This window comes from Podarcis bocagei (genome assembly GCF_964188305.1).
Source record: "Podarcis bocagei genome assembly, chromosome: 4".
Lineage (NCBI taxonomy): Eukaryota > Metazoa > Chordata > Lepidosauria > Squamata > Lacertidae > Podarcis > Podarcis bocagei.
Window position 1 is genome coordinate 68303150 of NC_138128.1, and position 21768 is coordinate 68324917.

Sequence of the window (21768 nt, forward strand, 5' to 3'; positions counted from 1 at the left end):
AAATCTTCTTCATCTTCTGTGACTCCAAAATGCTCCTCCCAGAATCTCGCTAGTGGTTTGGGTTTCCTTGGGAACCTGCTGTGAAACTCCTCCCTAAGATACTCATCCCTGATGGCCTCTGCGGGAACCCACGTGTTTTCTGACTCGGGTTCGCCCTCCCAGGCCACCAGGTACTCCACCTGGCGCCCTCGCCATCTTGAGTCAAGTATTTCCGTGGCTTGACTGCTAAGTTCCCTCTCCTCCACCTGTGGGTGTATGGGAACTTCTCCCTCTCGCCCTGGAAATTCCCGCCCCTCCCTGTATGGTGAGAGGAGAGACCTATGGAACACTGGGTGTAGTTTCATGCTGGTCGGCAACTTGAGCTTAAATGCCACGGGGTTCACCTGCTGGGTTACCTCAAAAAGTCCTAGTCGCCTTGGCCTTAACTTCTTGCACCCTCCCTGAAAGGTAACCCTTGGGTTGACAACCACACCCGATCCCCAACCTGTATGGTTTCCCCTTCCCTGCAGTGCTTGTCTGCCTGCCTCTTGTAAGTTTCCTTGGCCCGTTCCAAGTTCATCTTAAGTTGCTGGTGTAGGGCCTCCATTTCTTCCACAAACTGCTCTGCCGCTGGTACGCTCCACCCTTCCTCCCCTCTCCCTGGGAATGCCCTGGGGTGACACCTATAATTAGCCATGAACGGGCTCATTCCCGTGGACACATGTTCAGTGTTGTTGTACGCAAATCCGGCCAGCGCTAGTTTCTCCACCCAGTCGTTCTGCCTCTCGCTGACGTAGCAGCGTAGGTACTGTTGGAGTATACTGTTCGCTCTTTCCGCTTGCCCGTTGGTCTCTGGGTGTCTCGTCGTGGAGAAGCTCACCTCGACTTGCAGCAGGCTCATGAGCTTCCTCCAGAACCGGGAAGTAAATTGTTTCCCGCGGTCAGATAAAACCCTCAAGGGGGCGCCATGCAGCCGGAATATGTGATCCACAAACAACCTGGCTGTTTCCTCCGCCGTCACCGCATGTGAGCAGGCTATGAAATGGCACATTTTTGTCAGTAGATTGACTACCACCATGACTGCCGTTTTCCCCCTTGACTTGGGTAAATCGGTCATGAAATCTATGGACACCCCCTCCCATGGTCTTTCCGGCGTGGGTAAGGGTTCCAGTAACCCTGCATGTGCAGCCCTCTCCCCCTTTGCCCGCTGGCAGCGGTCGCACCCCCATACTTATTCCCGTACATCTTCCCTCACTCTAGGCCACCAGAACTGCCTGGTGACTAGCAACATGGTTTTGTGTTGACCAAAATGCCCCGCCGTCGGATTGTCGTGGAGTTGTTTGAGAACCCTACCCCTCAAGTTCTCCCCAGGTACATACAATGCTCCCTTGTAATACAGCACGCCTTCCTTCGCCTCAAAACCCCCATGGTTTTCCCCTGCTTCTCTGAGTTCTCTGATTTTGTTTTGAGCGAACTCGTCGTCTCTCGTAAGTTCGGCTAGTTCTCGTTCCCCGACCAACACTCCCCCACACACCCATCGGTCCTCGGGGATCACATGCCTGACTTCTGGTGGTCCCTCTCCTTCCATGTACTCCGGCTTCCGGGAGAGAGCATCTGCTCTTATGTTTTCCTCTTCCTCCTGGTGTAACGCTGATTTCCTTCCCCAGTCACTGAGTCCCCTCCTTTCCTGCTGGGACCTTCTCCGGCATCGCTCGGGAGCCCTTCCTCCACTCCTGACTGCGATGGCAGTTCCCTGACATCTCCCTTAGGGCATTGCATGCCGTAAATTTCATACCGGTGGTCCACAGCTGTTCCCAGTCAGCGAACATAATATTATGTCCAACATCTTGTGCCTATTTAATCATCGCAGATTTTACCGTTTCATCCTGAGTATTCCATTTCAACAGCAAGTTATACATTCTTGACAAATTCTTAATTTTGGGTTCTAACAGTTCTGTTTCTAATTTTGACTTTTCCACCTGGAAGCCAATTTTCTTATCCAAATTATGTGTCTCCATTATCTGATAGTAATGAAGCCAATCTCTCACTTGGTTTTTTAATTTCTCGAAACTCTGTAATTTCAATTTATCTCCTTCTTGTTCCAAAATTTCCCAATATTTCGGCCATTTGGCCTCCATATTGAGCCTTTTCAAAGCTTTCACTTCCATCGGTGACAACCACCTTGGGGGTTTATTTTCTAATAGATCCTTATATCTTATCCAGACATTAAACAGTGCTTTCCTAACAATATGATTTTTAAAATAAAAAAATTCCTTCCAGTAGCACCTTAAAGACCAACTAAGTTAGTTCTTGGTATGAGCTTTCGTGTGCATGCACACTTCTTCAGATACACTGAAACAGAAGTTGCCAGATCCTTCTATATAGTGAGAAGGATCTTCTCCAAAATTTTATCTTTCTTCTCATTTTGGCTTCTCTTCTTTATTGCGTTTTGTTGTATCAAGAACCCTCTCATAACAGCTTTACTTGCGTCCCAGATTACTCTTTTCTCCACATCAGTGTTCATATTTATTTCAAAATAGTCTCTCAAAGTTTTTTGGGCCTTTTGGTTCCCGTCTTCATCTCTAAATAGGGTGTCATTCATCCTCCATCTAAAGGATCCAGTTGATATTTGTTTCATTTCCATCTTTACAGCATTATGGTCGGAGCAGGTTTTCGTACATATTTCCACTTTCTTTATCTTTCCCAAATTTGGTCAATTCTAGTCCATGTCATCTTGGCTTCAGAAAAGAATGTTCCTTCTCTTCTAAGAGGGTTCTTTGTTCTCCAGATATCCACTAAGTCCATATTATCTGTCATCTCAAAAAAGGTTTTTGGTAGTCTGCCATCTTTTGTGACTACCTGTCTCTGTGCTTTATCCATATTTGTCGAGACTACTCCGTTCATGTCTCCCATCAAAATCAAATTATAGTCTAGATAGTCCAGTAAAGTCGTGTGCTACTTCTTAAAAAATTCAGACTTCCCCTCGTTCGGTGCATACACGCCTACGATCAAAAATTTCTCTCCTTGAAATTGAATTTCTATTGCCAAATATCTTCCTTGTTCATCTTTAAAAATTAATTTCAGTGAAAGTTTCTCCTTTGCATATATCACAACTCCTCTCTTTTTAACCTTGTCCGACGAAATAAGCTCTTGACCCAATCTCTTGTTAATAATTATTTTCCTGTGTAGCCTCATTACATGTGTTTCCTGTAAACAAATCAAGTCCAATTGCTCTTTTCTTAATATGTGGAAGACGCCTTTTCTCTTCTGAGGGTTGTTGAGTCCATTACAGTTCCAACTTAGAAGTTGCAGAGACATGGTGAAGTTACTTAGTTTTCCCTCCAACTGCCCCTAGTAGTTGTTCTTCTTCTGTCGGTGGTGTGTCTTTCCCTGGGCCAAGGAGTCCAAATGATAAGTTTGCTATATCCAAGATTCCTTTTCCTGATGCAGTTGGCACCTCTCCAGATTCCACTTCTTTCTGTAAGTCCTCACTGTGGTCTTTCAAAAACTTGTCTTTATCATTCACAGTCCTTATTCTTATTTTCCTTCCTTTGTATTTAAAAGATAGGCCTTGGGGGAATTCCCCCTGAAAAGTATTCTGTTTTTTTCTCAATAGAACAACCAGGTCTCTATAATTGGTCCTTGCATCCAGAATATGTTTAGGTATATCCTTAAAGATCTCCACAAACGACTCTTCAATTTCCAAAGTTCTTTGGTAGTGCAAGTTCAAAATTTTATCTCTTTCTTCTTTTGTTCTTAGAGTAATCAAACAGTCTCTTACCTTGTTCTTTCTTTGTCTTCCAAGTCTAAATGCACTTACTATCTTGAATTCTTCCTCCCCCCCCCCCCCAGGTCCTGTTGCCAAAAATCTGTAAATTCCTTTGTAAGGAAGTCTGCCAAATTGTCCTTCTCACTTTCAGGTACTGCTCTGATCCTTAAATTTCTCTCCTTTCCTTGTAGTTCAACCATAGACAATGCCAAGTCGTGGTCCTCTAGTTCCTTATATACCGGTGGTATCTTCTCCTGGGTGGCAATTGCAATGTCCTTCGCTTCTTCTGCAATCTTCTGAGTCGTGGCCGATTCCTTTAATAAATTTTCGATGGAATGTATATTAGAATTCACCTTCTTTCCCAGTTCATTAATGCTTGTAGTGTTCAAATCAATTTTTGCTGAGGCCTCAGCCACTTGTTTATTTGTTTCTGCTACTTGTTTGTTTGTCTCAGCCACCTGTTTATTCGTCTCTACTACCTGTTTGGTTAAATTTTCCAAGGATTCATTAATTTTGCCAAGTGCCTGAGCCAATACGTCTTCAGATGACATAACTTTTGGTTTTACTTGCAAAGCAGCTGCTCCTGCTGTGCCTGCTGCTCCAGAAATTGAAACCCTTCGCTGATGTGTAATGTCAGCCTTGTATTGTCTACCAGACCTGGTTACTTTTTCCTGTGCCAACTCTAGCTTCCCTTTCTCACTTACCAATGAAACCAGCGTTGCTCAGAATGATGCTCCTTCCTTCTACCTCATAGTCCTCAGACTCCTCCTGCCATCTACGGTGGCTTCTAAGGAAATCCCTTTGTGTCTGTTTAGCTTTCTGCTTTGAGACCCAAAGGCCACGCCTGGGGGAAGGAGGGGGCTCTAGTATACTCTCCAGAGACACCATGCCACTGGCCTGCTGTACGGTTTCTAATACATCTGACCCCTGTCTCTGTTCAGGGCTGGAGCACCTGCTATCTCACTCCTGTTCTTCATCACCCATTATTTCCAAGCTCCTTTCTTCTTCTGGGGTGTGTTCAGTTTCAGATCACCATGGTCTTGGTTTCATACTCCTTTCCTCTTCTCCCTCTCTGTAAGCCACTTACACTGGCAGTTCCCACCACTCCTCCTCATCTGCCAAGTCCCTGACAGTGGCCCATTTAGTTCATCATCCTGTTCTGACAGTGGCCAAACAGATGCCGGTGGGATGCATGTAAAAATCTTATCTTATTTCCTTCTTGTGCCATAGAAAATTGTCTTTGTGAGAAGAATTCTGCAAGGGGGAGTCATTTCTTCCATCAGATTCTCAAAAGGGCCTATGATCCCCCTCTGCTCAAAGGTTAAGACCTCTAATCTACAAGGATCTCCATCAAATGAGAACAGGTAATATCTATTTTGTGCCTAAAAGATGAGGCCTTTGCAGAGAGAAATGTGCTTTTGCAATGCATGATCAAGCAATTCTGCCATCAATTGTGTCAGTGCAAACAGGTAGATTTAATTTGATGGCAAGCAATAAGTAATAGAAACAAAACTCAGTTAACAAAACAAAACTCAGTTAACAATACAGACGTATTGCAGCATCTACAGTCACATGGAATTAGGGCTGGCATATTTCCAACAGTGAAAATCCAGACAGAAAAGTTGTTGAGCTTTTTTTCGCAAATACACATAGATAGCTAAGGTATTTTTAAGGAAAATCGCCAAAAATGACACCTCCAACATGGGTTGTCATAAGTCCTAATGGAATATATGCAGCATATATGACTTTTGTAACATTTTATTTGTACTTCAGCATCAGCTTAAATATATCAGGGAATAGTTTCTTTGGAGCATCCAAACCCCATGGAAAATCGCTATGCTGCCATTCAGGAATATACTTATGGAAAACCAAATTAGAGATTCGAGGAAGCAACAGCTAAATGTCCTTTCTATTTGACATAATATCATGTCCACCATACCACACAGCAGTTGGCACAACCATGTCTTCGATTTGATAGATTGGAGGAGTGGTCTGTGGATGAAAATATCAGAATGATTAAAATGGGTTTCATCAACCAATCTGATGGTTCATATGCAGTGTCATCAAAATTATGGGGAAATGGTTCCTTGAGCATTCGTTTCAACTTTTCTTCCCTAATGTATTAACGCATCTGTCATAAATTTGTGCAGGGTTTATTCCTAAACCTTTTCTTCATCTTTTTTTGTGACCCATTAAGTTCAATGAGTTAATCCTAAATAAATATACAGCTTTAACACATTGAAATCTATGACAAATCCCAGTCACAACAACCCTTATAATTACCGTGTTGTATATAGCTTTGTTCTTACTGCCATAGTCAAAATATTTCAGTTCTTTTGATTTAAAAACCTATAAAAGAAGGGAGAAAGTACTGAATTTTCAAATTTTTAATGCTGATATATTTATAAAGTACACATAGATTAAAAATTGGCAATATGAATTGTCAGAACCCTGTCCCCAATGCCTACATAATAATAATAATAATAATAATAATAATAATAATAATAATAATAATAATAATAATAATAATAATGTGGTATGGTAAAGGTAGAAAAGGTAAAGGACCCCTGGATGGTTAAGTCCAGTCAAAGGTGACTATGGGGTTGCGGCACTCATCTCGCTTTCAGGCCAAGGGAGCCGGCGTTTGTCCACAGACAGTTTTCCGGGTCATGTGGCCAGGATGACTAAACTGCTACTGATGCACTGAGGACTGTGACGAGTGCCAGAGCGCACGAAAACGCCATTTACCTTCCTGCCACTGAGGTACCTATTTATCTACTTGCATTGGCAAATATGTTACAGTATGTTTATATAGTCAACAAAGATCCTGCTATAAATTTCAAGCAATCAAAATATAAGTTAACTATTTTGTCGTGAATTTCTTTATACACATAAAGAGCACAACCAATCAAGGCAGTCTATGATGGATTACTAGATTGTTTTCACAAATTTGTGTGTGGTTTCGTAAGAATACATTATTGTTTTATCTGGAAACATTTTCATATTTATCTGGTTTTTTAAAAAATACAATCTGTTTTTACCAATATTTTGCATACATCACAAATGAATAAGAAAATGATATTGGAACTTGTATAAAATCATTTCAAAAATCAATCCTTAATGTTCACTATCCTAGTAATACTATTACTATCCTAGTAATAGCCAAACTGTGTAAGGTAATGAGAAATTGCAGTGTGCTAATTCAAATTAATGATCACTTCACTTCAAATATAATGAATATTTGTAATTACCATGTTACATGCCCTGCTGCTTCCAACCCTTATATCCTAAGATAAATGAATGATGTTGCCCCTTGGCTTATCTGAATGGCTTCTGTACGTGGAATGGATTGGAGAGGGCTGTTGGCCTTCTCATCAAGCAGTGAAATGTCTTGAGCAGGGCCTGACTCAATGGCGTAAATAAATCATTTAGTCCATGCCACCTCATTGTGAATGGCTCAGAAATAAGGTAGAGAAAGACAAAGGTGTTAGCTGAGCTCAGATAGGAGAAATTGGGCAGAAGATGGTACCCCTTTTCTGAATTAAATCACCATTTATGCACCCACAAAAGCTTAATCCAAGCACTTCATTCTTACTCAACATCACACAGAGACATAGACAAAAGAGCTTCAAATGTCTTTCTGGAAAATGAACTAATTCTAGTTAAAGTTCAACATTACCAGAAAGAAACGTTTGTCCAATCGCAAAATGAAGTAGTTTAGTTAATATTTGGTTCAGAGTTCAATTCAAATTATCCTTGGCAATTTCACTTAGCTTTCAGATGTTATAAGCTGCTGTGCTGCCATATAAAATATAGGTAAGAAGACTTAAGATCACATCAAAACACACACAGTAGGATATGTCTTATTGTCCTCAATCATTCCGAACCTTAAAGTCCAAAGAGTCTAAAGCATAAAAGAGAATGGACTTGAATATGAATTAGAATTTTTTGAAAAATATTACCCCCAAATGAAGTTAATTCGCATTCAGTTCATCCAGCAATTATGGCAACTACTGTCAGGTGTAGTTCAAAGATTTTTGAACTAATTTAGTGAACTTCATTTAACTGAGCTAGTTAATTCTGAGCATTTTAAGCAAATATTTGTTTTCTCCGGGCTATGTGCATTCCTATAAAAATTACCTGTCTTCCCAGAACTGTGCATTCCGTAAGGAATTCTGTTTGCTTGCAAGTAGTAGCCATCCTCTGTCAGAATTTCATGCTCTTCACTGGGGTATCCCCAATATTGGATTATTTCATTCTGCAAGAACAAAGAAATTCTCAGCAAATTGAGACCTTTATTCTAAATCTAGATGTGCTACATGGGATTTTAGGTACAATGGTGATGAGGAGAAGAGAAAAAGTTCTGGATCCTGCCTTCCTCCCCCCTGCTGGCTGTAATGAACAGAAGCAACCAGGAGGAGCTATCGGCAAACAATGTTTTAAGCATTAAACAGAAACTGTCATTTGGCCTTGGGGTCTGCTAAATTCATCCATTATAATCCATCAAGCCTCTTTGGGGTAACTCAGGCAGGCCTAGAAATCCTTCTGTGAAAAGCAAATGCTTTGGAATATCACTTAAAAGAAATATGTACAAATTATTTTTTTCTATCAATAGCCTGTTGTTTTCAAATGCATTTGAACAAGCAACTCACAATAGTCATGAATTCTTGGGGATTCAAGTGCCGTTTCCTTAGGAATTCTTCTGACTCTGTTGTCTGTTGGTTTAAGCACACCACTACCCAAAACAGCCACATCGCTGACCTGTGTAAAACAATATCTGTTGCTTCAAACGCCTTAGCAAAGATTGGAAGCCTTTCTTAAAATAGTTCTTTTAAAAGATCTGTGATTTTCTTCCAGCCAGGAACACAATGGAGGTGGTTTTGGCACCTCTCAGGTAACAGTAAGAACTCTGCGTCCAGGGCTGCTGTATACCAGTTCTGTTTGCTACACCAGCTGAAACACAACCTGGCTGTGCACTGTCTCTCCAGAGTGGTAAATGCTCTGCTTATCTCCCGCTTGGACTACTGGTATGGCTCTACGTGGGGTACTTTTGAAGATGACTCAGAAATGATAACTAATCCAGAATCCAGCAGCCAGACTGGTAATTAGGAAAAGCCACCACGACCATATAAAACCAGTCCTACAGAATCTACCCTGACTCCCAGTACATTTCTGAGTACAATTCAAAGTGTCCGTGCTGATCTTTAAAGCCCTAAACAGATTCAGCCATTACTGGGAGAAGTGTAGTTACAAGGAACCAGTATAAGGCTTGTATATAAGTATACATTTATTCAGTTTGTGATTCTCCCATGGTTGCATCAGTTCTTTGCCCGCAGATTTTGTGCAAGTAGCCTTAATTTCTGGATGTGTAACTCTGTTAAATGCAAGCTATTAAAATGTAAGACCAAAGTATGTCACCAAAAAAGAAATGAAAAAGATAAATGGAAGAAAAGATTTTTGCTTACCTGCTCCTGTTCATCAATAGCAACCACATCTCTAATACACATTGAAGAAGACCTAGTTTGTAATAAACTGCAGAGAATATGATCACTTTCATCAGCTACTATATAATTATGCAACACGTGTGTCAGGGGTACAGGGACAGAGGCACAGGGAAGGCAGGAAATGGAGAGCGATGGAGAGGAATCCCAGGATAGTGAGGAAGAGGATAGCAATGACGCAGGGGATTCCATGAGTCTCTCCAGCAAATCAGAGGATTCCCAGAAGGGGGCGCCTGTGGTAAGGGCAAGGGGAGCCCCAGGGGGAAAGTGTCAGGAGCGGGGGCCCAGCAGGGGACCCCAAAGCGGCCGCTGGGAATCAGGGCCAGCCTCCCCACCAGAGCGCAGCGAGGGAGGGGGAGGTTCCAGTGTGTCAGAGGGAGCAGCTCCGGCGACAGAGAAAGGGGAAGGATCAGAGCAAGACGTTCTCCCAGAAGGGGAGGAAGGCAGTGAGGGGAGTAGCATAACTGTCAAAAGGAAGGTCAGAGGTTGGGCGTGCGCGCCAAGTTCAAATGAGGAGGCGCGCGGAAGAACAGGGAGCCCGGAGGAGGAGGAGCCAGGTCCCAAAGCCCGCAGGAGGGGGCAGGAGCAGTCTGGAGACTCCGCTTCAGGAGAAAGCAGGAGGGGAGGAACCCCGGCGGGCAGAAAGACCCTGCGGAAAAGGAAAGAGAGAAAAAGGTGGAGCAGCGTTAGCTTATTAAACTGGTGTAGGGGAGGGATCGATTCAGAGGGGACTTCTAATGTCTAAGGAAGAGACGCGGGGCTGCGCACCTCGGTTGTGGAACCAATAATGAACTGCAATAAACATCCTTGTATATAAGAAGAACTTGGCGTTGGTCTTTTGTGAGCTGGGACCTGAGGCAGCCCTGACAGTAAGTCCCCTCTGACAAGAACGCAAAAATTTTTTTTGCGAAGCTCACGAAGTTTGGCGGCCATGAGTATGGAGGAGCAGATAGCAGCCCTACGCAACGCAGTCTCCGAGCTCTCCACTGCGGTAGTGGTCTCCCAGAAGAAGGGGGAAGAGGCGGAAAAGCGATGCCAGGATCTGCAAGCCAGGTGGGATCATGCATGCCAAGTGGGGTTCCCGGGGTCCAGAGCTGCAGGAGTAGGACTGGGCAGAAGGGGAGGCAACTTGGTAGCCCACTTCGATGGGAACCTGAAGCAGTACCCCAGTTTTCGAGCAGACGTCGAATATGCGTTGCATTTGCTTCGCGACGACTTTAAGGATGAGGAGGAGAAAGTGGGTTTCATTGTGTCCCACTTGCATGGGGAAGCGAGGGCTTGGCTGCGCAATCTGTGGCGCGAAGATTGTCCTGCTCGAAGGGACTCCGATGAATTTATCAAGGCCATGGACGCTTGCTTCCAATCTACCATGGATGTGGATGTAGCATGCAAAGAGATGCATGGTTTAAGGCAAGGCAAGGCTACAGTACGTCAGTATCATGCTCGGTTTTTCGCCTTGCTGAATGTACTGAGATGGGAGAAAGACTCCCTGGCAGTAAGAGACTTGTTTTGGGAGGGGTTGTCTGGCCCTGTAAAAGATGAATTGGCAAGGGGGGACAGACCTCAAACCCTAGCAGAAGTTGTGCAGCGGGCACTCGCCATTGGAGTGCGCCACAAAGAACGCCCTTGGCGCAATGAGGAGGGTCGCCAGCTTCACACACCGCCTAGAGCGCCTCCTTTCCTTCCCAGGGATCTAGGACGTACGCGTCCCTCACCTCAGCTGCCGGAAGGGGAGGAACCAATGGAACTTGGGAGTGCTAAGGCTCAGTCTGCTGCCGGAGCCCCAGCGTCCGGAGCAGTCAAGACAAAGCCTCCTAGAGGGAACAGGAAGTGTTACATCTGTGACAGTGTGATGCACATGGCCAAAGAGTGTCCCCAGAGGCTCCAAAAGCACACTGCAGCCTTAGCAACAGTAACTGCAGCAGCACAACATGAAGAGCAGTTTCAGGGAAACGGCAATGCCTGGCTGGAAGCACAAATGCTGGGGCACAGCCAGGCGAATCAGTAGGGCAGTCCCCAGCGCTTTTGCAGCATACAGACCCCCTGCCACCCAAGCCAGTGGTGCAGCTCACTGCAACTCTACAGCTACCTAATGGACGCACCCTGGAAGTCCCCATTACAATTGACAGTGGGAGCAACGCAGACTTCGTGGGGGTGCACTTCGTCAAGCAGCATCGCATAGAGCTCCTACCAGCCACGCTGCCATTGAACGTCGTCACAGTGGATGGCAGGAAGCTGCTGGGTGGGCAGGTGGTACAACAGACGCCACCCATGGTAATGCAGATTGGCAATCACCGAGAAGTCATCAGTTTCAACGTCACCCGCCTGTCAGACACGCCTATAGTGTTAGGCATGAGTTGGCTGGATAGGCACAGCCCAACCATGGCGTGGTACCAGCGGCAGCTCACCTTCGGCTCGTCTTATTGCGCGCAGCATTGCATCCAGACCGGTCAGGAGGAGGAGGGCCAAGAGGAGGGGCAGCAGCTAAGTCTCAGCATGGCGCAAGCAGTACCACTCAAGTACAAGGGGTTTTTGGAGGTCTTCTGCGAAAAGGAGGCTGACTAGTTGCCACCCCACCGGCCCTACGATTGCGCAATTGACCTCTTGCCAGGGACAACGCTACCGACTGCAAAGCTGTATTCCATGTCCGAGGATGAGCTGCAGGAGCTCAGGGAGTTCATAGATTTCAACCTGCAGCGGGGATTCATCCGAGAATCAAAGGCTGTAGGGGGCAGTCCTGTGTTTTTCGTGAAGAAGAAGGACACGCCCCAAAAAAGGCTGATCGTAGACTTTAGATTCATAAACTCGAAGACAAAGCCCGCGGCCTTTCCCATGCCCAAGATTGACGACCTGCTCGCGACGGTGCGGAAAGGGAAGATCTTCACCAAGTTGGATCTCCGCGGAGCTTACAATCTCATACGCATGCGAGAGGGTGATGAGTGGAAGACGGCCATGTTCACGCCGTTGGGCACCTACAAATACAGAGTTATGCCGTTTGGTCTCCAGAATGGCTCCCACTATTTCCAAGCTTTTATGCACCACGTGCTAGCGGGACTCCTATACAAGAAGTGCGTATGTTTCCTCGACGACATTCTGATCTTCTCGGAATCGCCGGAGGCTCACGAGAGCGACGTTAAGGAGGTCCTGCAGAGGCTACGGGAGCACAGGCTCTACGCCAAGCTGGAGAAGTGCCAATTCGACGTGACGGAGGTGGATTTTCTGGGCTATAGGCTGTCCGACAGGGGACTAGCCATGGACAGCGCCAAGGTCCGCGCGGTGTTGGACTGGAAAAGCCCGCGAAATCGGAAGGAGGTCCAGAGGTTCGTCGGCTTCGCCAACTTTTACCGCAAGTTCATCAGGGGTTTCGCCAGGGAGACAGCAGCTATCACGGACACTCTCAGCTCCAAGAAGAAGAAGTTCACCTGGACGGACCAGGCGGAGCAGTCCTTCAGGAGACTTAAGAGTCTCTTCGCGTCCGAAGAACAGCTGCTACACGTGAATCCCGGCAGGCCCATGAGGGTTGAGACTGACGCATCTGACAGAGCGGTGGGGGCCGTCCTTTTACAGGAAGACCCGCAGGGGAACTGGAGGCCCTGCGCTTTCTACTCCCGGAAGCTCAGCAAGTCGGAACAGAACTACACCATCTTGGACAGGGAGTTGCTGGCCATCCACGCGGCTTTCAAGGCGTGGAGGCACTTCCTCATCGGAGCCAAGCACACCGTGCAGGTCCGCACGGACCACAAGAACCTAGAGTACTGGCGCACGGCGAAGCTACAGAGCCAGAGGCACATACGCTGGGCAGAGTTCTTTGCGGACTTCGATTTCAGGATTGAGTACATCCCAGGCGACAACAATATCATAGCAGATGCGCTCTCCAGGAAACCGCAGTATCTCGAGGAAGCGGCACCTGTGGCAGCCAAGCACATTTTTGCACCGCAGGCGTGGGTGTGCGCTTCAGCCGCCGTGGACCTGAAGGCGGTGCGTCGCGCGCTGCAGACGGATCCGTTTGCACAGTCCAAGATGGAAGGGGTGCGGAGAGGCACAGCGAAGGACGACGAGTTCCAGATACGCGACGGCCTGCTAACCTGTAAAGGTGCTCTCTACGTTCCGGGAGACGATCTCCGCGCGAAGGTTCTGCAGCAGTTGCACGACGCACCCAGCGCTGGCCACTTCGGCAAGGAAAAGACGGCGGAATTAGTGGCCAGAGACTTTTGGTGGCCCCAGATACGAGGGGAGGTCGCGGACTACGTCGCCAGGTGTGACACTTGCCAAAGGTCCAAGCCAGTGCACCAGAAGCCAGCGGGACTGCTGGAACCGTTGGAGACGCCACTGCAACCATGGGAGAGGGTGGCGTTGGACTTTGTCACTGATCTGCCCAGTTCGCGAGGCAAGACGGCGGTGCTTGTGGTTGTAGACCTGTTCACCAAGATGGTGCATTTCATTCCTTGCGCGAAGGTGGCGACGGCGGAGCAGACCGCCAAACCGTTCATAGACCACGTGTTCAGGGTGCACGGCTTGCCGCGATCCATCCTGTCCGACCGCGGTCGCCAGTTCGTTTCCAGTTTTTGGCAGAAGCTCCTGGGTATCCTGAACGTCAAGATCAACTTAGCGTCGGCGAGACACCCGCAGACCAACGGCCAAGCGGAGAGGGTCAACGCCATCATGCAGCAGTACCTGCGCTGTTACGCCAATCAACAGCCTGCGACTTGGGTGGACTACTTGCCGATGGCCGAGTTTGCCTACAACAACACGAAGCACGCGTCCACAGGGGTGACGCCGTTCTTCGCCAACAATGGGCGGCATCCAAGAACCTTTCCGGGAGTGGAGATGACGGTGCAGGGAGAGACGCAGGGAGCTGAGCATTTGGCCGCAGAATTGCAGGAGGTCCACGAGGAGCTCCGACAGCACTTAGAGCTGGCTAAACACGCCTACAAGGTGCAGGCAGACAGGCACAGGAGGGCAGGGGAAGACATACAGGTTGGGGACTGGGTATGGTTAGCAGCCCAGGCGGCGCCTACCAAGTCATTAGCCAAGAAGAAGCTAGGACACAAACAGCTGGGGCCATACCAAGTTGAGGCCAAGATCAACCCCGTAGCTTATCAGTTGACCCTCCCAGAAGGTTCCCGAATGCACCCGGTCTTTCATAGGTTGGTGCTTACGCCCTACAAAGCCCCACACAGGTTTCAGGAGCCAGGGACGGCACCGGACCCACGCAGGGAGTCCCAAGGGGGGGGGGAGTCACCGAAGGCTGAGACACTCAACGAGGTCACGGAAATTCTGGACTCGAGATGGGGGGAGGAGGGAGTAGAATACCTCCTCGCCAGAGAGGGTACCCCGGCCAGTGCCAATAGTTGGGTGCCGGGCTATGCTCTGGAGGAACCCCTTCTTAAGGACGAGTTCCATGCACTCTTCCCACACAGGCCCATGCCAGCGGAATTTTTCGACGGCTGGCTTTTTACGCCCACGCTTTCAGGCAGCACCTTCCGGGGGTTCTCCTCAGCAGAGGAGACCACGCCAGAATCGAGTCCTCCAAGGGGATCGTGCTCGGGGGTGGACATGGATCGCTCTTACTGGTGGGACGACCAACCAGAGGAGTGGCGCAGGAGATTGCTGAGGGGGCCCTGGCAAACAGCATCGTCCGAAGAAACAGGGGGAGGGGAGGACATGGACGTGTTGGGAGAGGACCTTGGTTTCGAGCACACATACAATGAGCTGGAAGCAGAGAAGATTGACGTCGACGAACTGTATCCAAGATCTACCCCAGCGACTGAGGAGCTTCCGGAACCTGCACCCGGGCAGCGGGAGGGGGGAAGGGGGGGCTTCGAGGGGGGGATGGATGTCAGGGGTACAGGGACAGAGGCACAGGGAAGGCAGGAAATGGAGAGCGATGGAGAGGAATCCCAGGATAGTGAGGAAGAGGATAGCAATGACGCAGGGGATTCCATGAGTCTCTCCAGCGAATCAGAGGATTCCCAGAAGGGGGCGCCTGTGGTAAGGGCAAGGGGAGCACCAGGGGGAAAGTGTCAGGAGTGGGGGGCCAGCAGGGGACCCCAAAGCGGCAGCTGGGAATCAGGGCCAGCCTCCCCACCAGAGCGCAGCAAGGGAGGGGGAGGTTCCAGTGTGTCAGAGGGAGCAGCTCCGGCGACAGAGAAAGGGGAAGGATCAGAGCAAGCCGTTCTCCCGGAAGGGGAGGAAGGCAGTGAGGGGAGTAGCATAACTGTCAAAAGGAAGGTCAGAGGTTGGGCGCGCGCGCCAAGTTCAAATGAGGAGGCGCGCGGAAGAACAGGGAGCCCGGAGGAGGAGGAGCCAGGTCCCAAAGCCCGCAGGAGGGGGGAAGAGCAGTCTGGAGACTCTGCTTCAGGAGAAAGCAGGAGGGGAGGAACCCCGGCGGGCAGAAAGACCCTGCGGAAAAGGAAAGAGAGAAAAAGGTGGAGCAGCGTTAGCTTATTAAACTGGTGTAGGGGAGGGACCGATTCAGAGGGGACTTCTAATGTCTAAGGAAGAGACGCGGGGCTGCGCGCCTCGGTTGTGGAACCAATAATGAACTGCAATAAACATCCTTGTATATAAGAAGAACTTGGCGTTGGTCTTTTGTGAGCTGAGACCTGAGGCAGCCCTGACAACGTGTCTTTCTGCATTGTTAATTATGAAACAGACGCAGAGCAAGCAAAAGGGTTATGACAAAAGGATTATCACACACCCATCATGGCAAGTCTGTACAAAACATTGAAATGTACATTGCACTTCCTTGCATTTTTTAAATAAAAAAATGTAACGCACCTGAAGATTTATTTTTAAATTAGTGATATATAATTTGTATATCTACATTTATTTATTTTTGTCCTGTGTGCGTCGCCATCATTATTTTGTATCCATGTACACCTGTAAGTTGTACTCAGACTAAACCCATTGAAATGAAATGAAAGTTATTCGCATCCCTTAGTGGGTCTACTCTGAGATGCAGAGCAAACAAAATGGTTAAGACAGAAGGATTATCACATACCCATCATGGCAAGTCTCTACAAAGCATTGAAATGTACATAATACTGTTGAATGGTCTCTTTAAATTTGAAGGTTCATTATTGTTCCACAAGATGTGTATGTCTTTAAGGGACAGAGCAAATAACATGACCTAGTTTTACAGCTGTGAAGCAGTATAGCAGGTGCTGTTAAGTTGTGTTAATTAAGCTGTGTCAGCAATTGAGTATAGTATATAAAGAGCAGCACCTTGCTCTCTCAGTACCCTGGGGGTTGGGTTGGTGGATGGGTCATGCTTATTGATATGTTTAGTGTAAAAGGAGTTTGCTTTTGTTATTACAGTGGTACCTTGGGTTACATACGCTTCAGGTTACACACTCCGCTAACCCAGAAATAGTGCTTCAGGTTAAGAACTTTGCTTCAGGATAAGAACAGAAATCGTGCTCCGGCGGCGCGGCGGCAACAGGAGGCCCCATTAGCTAAAGTGGTGCTTCAGGTTAAGAACAGACCTCCGGACCGAATTAAGTACTTAACCCGAGGTACCACTGTAAAACCTAGCTAAAGTTATTTTGTGTTCCTTGTAATGTGTGGCCTCCCCAGCAAGCTCTCTGCAGTGCAACTAATCTGCAAATAGCCAACAAATACTTCCTTGCATTTTTTTAAAAAAAGTGTAACCCACCTGGAGATCTTTATATTAAGTGGTATATAATTTTATGTCTACATTTTTTTGTGTCCTTTGTGCATCAGCATCATTATTTTGTATCCACATAAGTTGTACACACACTAAACCCATTGAAATGAACAGGGCTAAGTTATTCGTACCCCTTAGTGGGTCTACTCTGAGTATAACTTGTCGGATTTGCGTTCGACCGAACAACTCCTCTGGTTGAGCCTTCCAAATCTCCTCCTCCGATGATTAACGACCTGAGCCTTTGATAAGGCTCCAGGCACATTCCCCATTACGCAGAGTATACAGCAGCATGCAGAAGGATGAGATAGTATGAGCTACATGGCTAAAGAGATTTATTACTAACTACGCAGACAGAAAAGCAATATACATGCTTTCTCTGTGAAAGGCAGAAAGCAACGGAAACAAACAAAGGAACAGGAAACCAGTAACATCACATCTGCCTCCTGTCTCCCGTGAGACTTCCAACAGTCTGGAAGGTCTCTGGAATGTAAACAGAGTCTTGTGACTCAAAGCACTGCACAGTGGGAACACACAGAAATCTAACATAACTAACATGGATTCAATCTATAAATAACTTCTTCTTCTTCTTCTTCTTCTTCTTCTTCTTCTTCTTCTTCTTCTTCTTCTTCCTCTTCTTCTTCTTGCTAATCTTCTCAGTGCAAGAGTGTAGAGTGTGGTGGTTAAAGGGTTAACCTTTCTGTTTCACACGTCTGAGGGAAGGGCTTCCACGGGAAGTCAACCAGGATGTTGCGTCACAGCTCTTTGTTGCTTTGTGGTGTGAGACTTGCTTCCGTTTGTCAGTCGATCCCTGCTCCAAGAAGAAGGGATCGACTGACAAACGGAAGCAAGTCTCACAGAGCAATTGAGCAACATGCCGGCACCAAATGAGTTACTTTTCATTCCAGCTCACACCTACGCTGTGTATATGTATGTGCAATTGCAGTTAATTATTATTTTATTTACTGCATTTATATGCCCATGCTTTCTTCCAGGGAACTCTAGATGGCACACATGTTCTCCCTTTCCCCATTAAATCCCCACAACAACCCTGTGAGGAAGGTTAGGCTGAGAGAGGAAGTGGTCATGGTCACCCAGTGAGCTTCATGGCCCAGTGGGCATTTGAACCTTCTTTCCTGCCCCTTGGGAAGCGAGGGGGGAGGATGGTTGGAGCAGAGAGGAGGACAGTGGCAAGCCATCAGGGCTCCCAGATGAGGAACAGCGAGAAGAGTGGCAAACTCTGTGACTGCCCCTAGGCAACAAAAGCCCTAGCTATGACACTGTCTGAGTCCACTGCAAAGACGGTCCATTCTCGTGTTGCCACCCTCCGGACCTCTCAGGGAGGAGGCACACGAAGGAGGGCCTCAGAAGATGACATCAGGGACCTGGTAGGTTCATATAGAAAGAGACGGTTCTTGAGGTATTGCAGTCCTGAACTGTTTAAGGTTTTATAGGTCAAAACAAGCACTTTGAATTGGGCCCAGAAACTAATTGGTAGCCAGTGCAGTCAGACCAGGATTGGTGTAATATGTTCAAACCGTCTTGCTCTGGTGAGCAACAAGGCCACTGAATTCGGCACTAGCTGAAGTTTCCGAACCATCTTCAGACCCATCTTGTCTAGGGAACCACCCACTAACAGTGCCTCAGTCTTATCTGGTTTGAGTTTCAGTTTGTTGGCTCTCATTCAGTCCATTACCGAGGCAAGACACTGGTCCAGCACTTCCACTGCCTCACCTGCAGATGTAAAGGAGAAATAGAGCTGAGTGTCATCAGCATACTGCTGACAACATACTTCAAACCTGCAGATAACCACACCCAGCAGTTTCATGTAGATCAGGGGTGTCAAACTCAAATTCATCGGGGGCCGCATCAGCAGTTTGGTCACCCTCAAAGGGCCGGTTGTATCTGTAGGACTATGTGTCCACTCTTTATTATCATAAATTATTGCCACTGCATTCAATTATTACTGTGTTTTGTAATAATGTAATAATGTAAGTAATTCCCGCTTGGATTACTGCAATGTGCTCTACGTGGGGCTACCTTTGAAGGTGACCCGGAAACTACAACTAATCCAGAATGTGGCAGCTAGACTGGTGACTGGGAGCGGCCGCAGAGACCATATAACACCGGCCTTGAAAGACCTACATTGGCTCCCAGTACGTTTCCGAGCACAATTCAAAGTGTTGGTGCTGACCTTTAAAGCCCTAAACGGCCTCGGCCCAGTATACCCAAAGGAGCGTCTCCACCCCCATCGTTCTACCTGGACACTGAGGTCCAGCACTGAGGGCCTTCTGGCAGTTCCCTCACTGCGAGAAGCAAAGCTACAGGGAACCAGGCAGAGGGCCTTCTCGGTAGTGGCGCCTTCCCTGTGGAACACCCTCTCACCAGATGTCAAAGAGAAGAACAACTACCAGGCTTTTAGAAGACATCTGAAGGCAGCCCTGTTTAGGGAAGCTTTTAATGTTTGATGTATTTTAATATTCTTTTGGAAGCCACCCAGAGTGGCTGGGGAAGCCCAGCCAGATGGGCGGGGTATAAATAAATTATTATTATTATTATTATTATTATTATTATTATTATTATTATTATTATTATTTATCCCGTAAGTCCTGTATCTAGCAGTATTTTGCTTTTGTCTTCCCAGTACCCACATGCATCACGCCAATTTTATTCCAGGCAGTAAGTACTGGTACCTTACTCAAGACTCGTTAACGTGCTGTAACTACCAAAGCCTGATTTCCAATACGTGCTTTCGCGTGTGTGGGTGGCATTTTAATCCACATTAGTGACTGACAAGGTGAAACTGGAGCAGGGTAGTGATTCCAAATCACCGCCACATTCAGAATAAAGGCTTGCCATCGACTGGTGTATTTGTCTCATCAGTATTGTAACAATTCGATTCAGACCATTGGTCCATCTAGCCCGGCACTGCCAGGCACTGACTAGCAGTGGCTCTGCAAGGGTTAAGGCAAGAGTCTTTCCCAGCCATATCTGGCGACAGCGAGGGTTGAGCACGGCTGACTAGCAGCGGCTCTGCAAGGGTTAAGGCAAGAGTCTTTCCCGCGCTAAACAGCCTCTCCCCAGCGAGGGGTTGCTCGCAGAGCACAAATGGTCACGTTCAGACCAATCCACAAACTCCTTACGTTGCGTTAGCGGCTGATGTGGATCGGTAGCCTGCAAATAGTTTAAACTGCCACTTTTTGAACAATAGACCCTGCGACAGGCGCAACCACTCTATTATGTCGACAAGCAAGGTCGAAGTTCCACTGGGATTTATTTGTTTGCTCCAGAGGAAGCGGTTTGCGGATCGTGGCCCTAATGCAATTCCCAGCTAGTTTCCCCATCCCAATTTAATTATCCTTATGGGATTTTTATGATTACCAGGAGCTTTCCTCGCCTTGCAACTGCCTCTCTGCAAAAAGTGAACACGTGCCTTGGGAGGAACGAGACTTCTTTAGAAACCAGCGCGCTTTTTCACGTGGTTGCCGCTGGTGCCAACCGGGGAGGCGCGGAGAGAGGAACCTATAACTTGATATCTCTTTCTCCGCAACAACTGCTTTTCGGAGAAAGCTCTGCAGAGCGAGCCGCTAAGCAGGCGTGAATCCGGCGCTCTGATCCCCCGAGCTCGGCTGGCGCGCCAAAACGCCACCGCCCGAAAAGGAAAAGTCCTCTGTCGCCTCGCCATTGGCTAGCAGGAATGGTCGTGGCTTGCTATTGGGCAGCGTGGAGGGGAGAGCCCTCCTTTAGGAAGGTACTATGGCTTGTCTGGCATTTTTCTCTCCTGGGGGGGGAGAAAGGGGTGGGATGGCACGTTCCTCCTTTCCCGCTTTGCTGCTCGGAGCCGGACTCCCGTGCGCTTCGCCTTCTGCGCGATAAAGTGAAGAGGCGGCACTGCGGCAGCCAGATTTCGTGCGGAGGGAAAGCCCAGCCTTGTTTGCACAACCTCGAGCCAGTCAGTCACATAAAAGCATCAGACCGCCCCCAGGGCTGGCCTCCTTTTCTCTGAATGTGCGGTGCTGCCACCCCACCCCGCCCCGCCCTGGTCTTTCCCTCAATGAATACACACAAGCTTTCTCCTTTAAAAAAAAAAGCGAGAATAAAAAAAAGCGCTGGCGGCCGGCGGCGTCTACACGGGCCGCATGAGGAGGTCTGCCGGGCCGGATTTGGCCCGCGGGCCTTGAGTCTGACACCCGTGATGTAGATGTTACACAATGTGGGAGATAGGATTGAGCCCTGTGGGACCAAACATTGAAGGTTTCATGGGACTGAAAAACATTCCCCAGGCAACACCCTCTGGGAATGACCATCCAATTAGGACTGGAACCACTGTAAAGTGCTTCAGAAGGATATCACGGCTGATGGTATCAAAAGCTGCTGAGAGGTCGAAAAAAATTAACAGGGACATGTTTGCCTTGTCTCTCTTTCTCAACAGAGGTCATCATACAGGGCGACCAAATGAATTTCTGTGCCAAAACTGGGCCTAACCCCTGATTGAAATGGACTGTGGTCATGTTGAAAGCCTTGGTAGAAATGTAAGAGTCAGCTGCACCCACTCCAGTCTTGAGGAAAGAACCCACAGTACTTGTTTATGCTCACAATTCCCCATTGAGCCATGGGCACATAGTCAAAATCCTGCCTCCTAGTGTAACCTCGAAATGGGACAGGGATGCCTGTATTTAATAAGAACATAATAAAAGCCTGCTAGATTAGGCCAGTGGCTGTCAGGAGCTTGCCTTCAAGAGCTCACTGGCTAGCGATCTAGCGAAATCAGAGACCCGGAGAGCTTTTTTTAGTGTTGACCGCCTCTGCTCAAAGGTTAAGAACCTCTAATGTACAAAGATCTCCGTCAAATG

At 47.6% G+C, this 21768-nt stretch overlaps 1 protein-coding gene across 1 annotated transcript in view; it reads right to left on the reverse strand.

Annotated features, from left to right (window-relative positions):
- Positions 1–5199: 5199 nt before the first annotated feature.
- LOC308584738 (lipase member M-like) overlaps positions 5200–21768 on the reverse strand; it is a 37381-nt gene continuing 20812 nt past the window's right edge. The window contains exons 9-10 of the mRNA XM_081189752.1: positions 6032–6097; positions 5200–5740 (exon numbers count right to left, since the gene is read on the reverse strand). Of these exons, the coding sequence (XP_081045878.1) occupies positions 5645–5740; positions 6032–6097 (162 nt within the window). The 3' untranslated portion in view covers positions 5200–5644. The remainder of the gene's footprint in view (positions 5741–6031; positions 6098–21768) is intronic.